At 35.8% G+C, this 4,921-nt stretch overlaps 1 protein-coding gene across 1 annotated transcript; it reads left to right on the forward strand.

The window, feature by feature from the left end:
* The first annotated feature begins 676 nt into the window (after positions 1-676).
* Positions 677-2,441, forward strand: LOC131035357 (exocyst complex component EXO70H1-like). The gene is made up of 2 exons (XM_059209320.1): positions 677-1,534; positions 1,638-2,441. Exons 1-2 carry the CDS (start codon positions 677-679, stop codon positions 2,439-2,441), a joined length of 1,662 nt encoding a protein of 553 aa, XP_059065303.1.
* The last annotated feature ends 2,480 nt before the right edge of the window (positions 2,442-4,921 follow it).

Below are 4,921 nucleotides of genomic sequence, written 5' to 3' on the forward strand. Positions count from 1 at the left end.
TTCTATTTTTTATTATTGTTTGTGTGCGGGCTCGGGGAAAGAAATACCTCAATTATTTTAGTCTAAGTCGTCCACACATTTGCAAGTCAAATTAAACAACATTAACATACACGTGGCTCTGCGTAGTAGGTGCTTCTCTATGATTCAGCTTACATTTAAACGTGATTCTAATGTTAACAGAATGTATTTTATATGTTACGAGACAATGAGATTTAATCAATGGGATCTCTTAAGGGTTGATTTGGTGATCGCAGCTTCCAGAATGGTTACGAGACAATGACCTTCAAAGTCTACTCTACATCAAATTTGGAATAAACGGTCACAAAGAACCCGGCGGCGAAGTCATACAATTGTATTATATTCGATATTCTACGCGTTAAACTTGGCTTAAATTCCATGGGATTTCTTCGCTTTTGAGTAAGAAGATTATCTGGGCGAAAGAGAGCACCCAAAGCAAACATAATTTAGTTTTCTTTTCATTTCTTGTTTCTCATATATGTGCTTCGCTTGCAAGATTTCGTACCGTTTGTTCACCGCTACAAAATTGCTGAACAACTGTCACTGTGTTTGTGTTAATTTAGTTTAAATATCGAATACAATCAAGATTGACGGAATTGTAGGCAGAATTGTGATCAGTGCATAGCATATTGTAGAATATCTATGTGCCTCCGACAACATGACCAGAAGCGTTCTTAGAATGCACCCGACTTTTAGAAACCCTGTTATTACAAACACATTAGATAGCAATAATTTAGAAGATATGGAAGAAATGTTAGCCGCAGCAGAGATATTGATTTCCAAATGGGACACAAATAAAAGCAGCAAAATGCTCTTTCAGAGCAACGCAGAAGAAGTCCGTATGTACATGGACTCTGTCCAAAATCTTCAACGGCTCATGGAACATTTGTCCGCCGGCGGAACCAACGCTGCCCAACTCGTCCGTGCGCAGCGGCTGATGAAAATGTCGATGGCCCGTCTGCAGAACGAGTTTCACAAAATTCTGTTATCTAACGGCGAACCCATCGATCCAGATCGGGAGTCATCGGCCCGACCGTCCTCCAGTTCGAGCACAGAGGACAGCATAACATGCTCTGACGGTGACGACGACGGCAGCAGCCAATTCAGCTCCATCTGTTCGTCATCAGACAGAACATACGAATTCGACACGGTTCCGTTGGACGCCATGGCGGATCTACGGAATATAGCGCAGCGCATGGCGAAGAGTGGATACACGAGGGAATGCGTTCGAGTCTTCACTCTCACGAGAAAGTCCGTGGTGGAAGAGAGTTTATACAATCTGGGCGTGGAGAAGGTGAGGTTGAACGATGTTCGAAAAATGGAGTGGACAGTCCTGGATGACAAGATCAAGAAATGGATATACGCTGCAAAAATCAGTATCCGAATTCTGTTTGCCCGAGAGAAACGGCTGTGCGTCGATGTGTTTGGGGGAATTGACAAGATGAGAGATTCTTGTTTTGCTGAAATCAGCAAGGAGCCCGCAGAAAGGCTTCTTGCCTTTGCAGAGGCCGTGGCCGTTACCAGCCGGGCGCCCGAAAGAATGTTTAGCACTCACCGATCTTATGCCTGAAATAGAAGACATATTTTCTCAAGAAGCTTGCTTTAGCGTGCACGAGCAGGCTGAAAGGAACTTGGTGCAACTCGGCGAGGCGGCCCGGGGAATTTTGATGGAATTTGAGAAGGCAGTTGAGAAGGAGAAATCTAAGGTTCCCATTGCGGGCGGCAGTATTCATCCTCTCACCAGATACGTTATGAATTATCTCACTTTTCTCTCCGATTACAAGGAATCTTTGGTAAACATAATCACAGATGCGCCACGGGAGCTACCGAAAGTCCTCCCCGACAATGAGCTCACTGATTCCTCTGCCCCGCTGTCTGTCCACCTCGGATGGACCGTCTTCACCCTGCTGTGCAAGATCAACAAAAAATCTGATCTGTACAAAGACGTGGCCCTGTCGTATCTCTTTCTCATGAACAACCTTCACTACATAGTACAAAAAGTGAATGGATCTGAGATTAAATACATTCTGGGGGATGGATGGGTGAGAAAACAGTGGAATAAAGTGAGACAGTACGCGGTGAAATATGAGAGAGCTGCGTGGATGAAAGTGTTGTCTTGTGTAACAGACGAAGAAGTTCCTTCGAATGGCGGAGTTTTGAAAGAGAGATTAAAGGAGTTCAATTCAGCAATGGAAGAGGTGAAGAGAAGGCATGGTGAATGGGTGGTTCCTGACGTCAACCTGCGAGAGAAATTAAGAGTTTCAATTACTGAGAAATTGATTCCGTCATACGATTCCTTTCTTAGCAGAATCAGAAGCCGGTTTGAAAGTGATATGTGCAAGATTTTGTGTTGGACGTGTTTAAGGGCAGGCCCTTATCAGTTGACTGATTTATTTATTCACATTCGCTTCCGTTTTTTGTAATATTATGTTAAAATAAATTTGACAAGGAACTGTGACTTCTGACGTGAACGGAAAGCTTACATTTAAACAATTGAATTTCAAATCAAATCAAAGTGGAGGTTACGTCAGATTAATCACCTTTGAATTCTACGCCACCGATCCCCCCTTCCCCGAGCCGGCAAGCAATAATAATAACAAATAAACAGAGAAAGATGGTTTCTAATAATCACTTAATTATTTGTGGATTAAAATAACATTTTATAAGAAAAAGTATTTATAATCTAGATTGATTCTAGTATTTAATAAATTTTGTTTTAGCGAATTTATTATTAAAATTATCAATTGTTCAATCTAGTGTAAGATTAAATTTTAAAAGGTTAAATTGAAAGGACATTATAAAAGTTAAATAAGATATGATTCTTAAATGTATATCTATATTTCACAACAAAACATATTCTATACTTTCACCATATTCATAATCATTTATGAAGAAAAAAATTTAAATATTTTTTGTAATCAATACATAGTAAAAGCATTAATATCTCCAATCTATTGAAATAGAGTAAATTTTTTTCTTAATAGAAAATATGAAATATAAAATTATGTTTTAATGTAGAAATATAATAGTCATATAACACAACCACTTTTTCATGAGAAGGAAAAATAAATATATTAAATGCATACTAAATAACTAAAAGATAAATCCATCCTAAACATCTACACAATTATTGACATAGATTTAAAATATTTTCTCCTTTTTCTCTAATATATTCTCATTTTATATATAAATATAATGCATACGCCTTTAATCGCCCTTTTTCTTTACTCTTATATAATCACGAAGAAAAACTATAATTCAAAAGGCACATAGACAGTTCTTATATCAACATTGAAAAGTGTTGGATACATGACAAACAAAAATATATTCTAAGAATGACAATCACATGGATGTCTCATGTTTAGTTCCATTACATTAATTACATGCATGTATATATTTGTAGAAACATTATCACATGCATGTAGATTCACTTTTGTTTTTTTTCACAATCATATGCATCTCCATTCGAGCTTGTTTGGATATTTCATTTTCTTTTAAAATTTTGAGCGTTTTCAATGGCCACATACTTTAACAATGATTTCTTGTTGAAGCCATGCATATTATAAAATGTTGTATATTTCTATTGATTATTTCAACATTAGTATGAAATATTATTGAAATGGACCAAGATTGTTGGGTTCAATGAAAAATCTTATAAAATTTAATATTTTTTTTCTTTTTATCATTTATTCTTATCGTTAGGTTTTTGGAGAACATTTTAAATTTGTTGAGGTGAGTGATTATTTTTTAAGTTCTCCAATCTTGTCTCCACACATAGAAATTTGCCGATTATGCGATGGTTGAGGGTACTCATTTTAAAAGTTGCTAGTTACTTCTTTGCCTCTTCACATCTTGTGAATCTAGTGGATGTTTTCAATAATGTATATTGCTTAACCATTATTAGTTTGTCCTCCCTTCATCTCTAGAGCTGTGATACTTTGTCACTACATAATACAGAATTTTGATAATAAGAAAAAAAGAAATATAAATATTGGACTTAAATCAAAAGTGTTTCATATAGGAGGGTAGAGAAATAAAGGTGTGTTGGTCACCTATTAGTCAAAGGAGATGAATAGAAGAGGAAGAGGGAATCCATGTTTGTTAGTAGAGGGAAGCGAGGGCCATAATAAGGAAATACTAGAATATATTGACATGAATGGAGAGGACATATTTTATCATATAGATTTTAACAGGGAGGGGAATGCTAAAGGATAAAATAATGCACTAGAAGTAGAAAAGAATAAGGAACTAGTTGAAACCTAATGAAGCAATGATAGCATTGAGGATTGCCAACATATGTTTATGATCTTGGTTTTTCTAAAATATGAATACCTTATTAAATAAAACAATACAAATGGGATAAAATAAATTAGGAAAACAAGTGTTGGGAAATTTAAACTTCCAGCAAAGAAGACAATGTTATGGTATGAAAGACTTGGCCATATTGGTGAGAAGATTCTCTAAACCTTAATAGCTAAGAGTCTTGTAGAAGGCCTTGAATATTGCAATATCAAGTTAGACTTCTATGAACATTGTATCTTTGGTAAACAAAACCGTGTGCAATTTTATAAAAGTTCTCATAAGTCTTCGTGGCACTTGTTGGACTATATTCATGCAGATTTATTTGGTCCTGCAAATTTTCCTTCGTTATCAAAATCTATATAGTTTGTACCTTTTATAGATGATTACAGTAGAAGGAAATTTTTTTATTTCCTCAAAGATTAAGGCTAAAATCTTCAGTCAATTTAAGGAGTTTAATCCTTGGTTGAAAATTATACTGATAGGAAGATTAAATGTTTCAGAACTAAAAACAATAGTGAGTTTTGTTATACAAAGTTTGATAAGTTTTGTAGAGAGTATGGGATTGAAAGATATAAGACAACTCCATACACTCCTCAGTAGA

Source organism: Cryptomeria japonica, chromosome 1, assembly GCF_030272615.1.
Source record: "Cryptomeria japonica chromosome 1, Sugi_1.0, whole genome shotgun sequence".
Taxonomy (NCBI): Eukaryota; Viridiplantae; Streptophyta; class Pinopsida; order Cupressales; family Cupressaceae; genus Cryptomeria; species Cryptomeria japonica.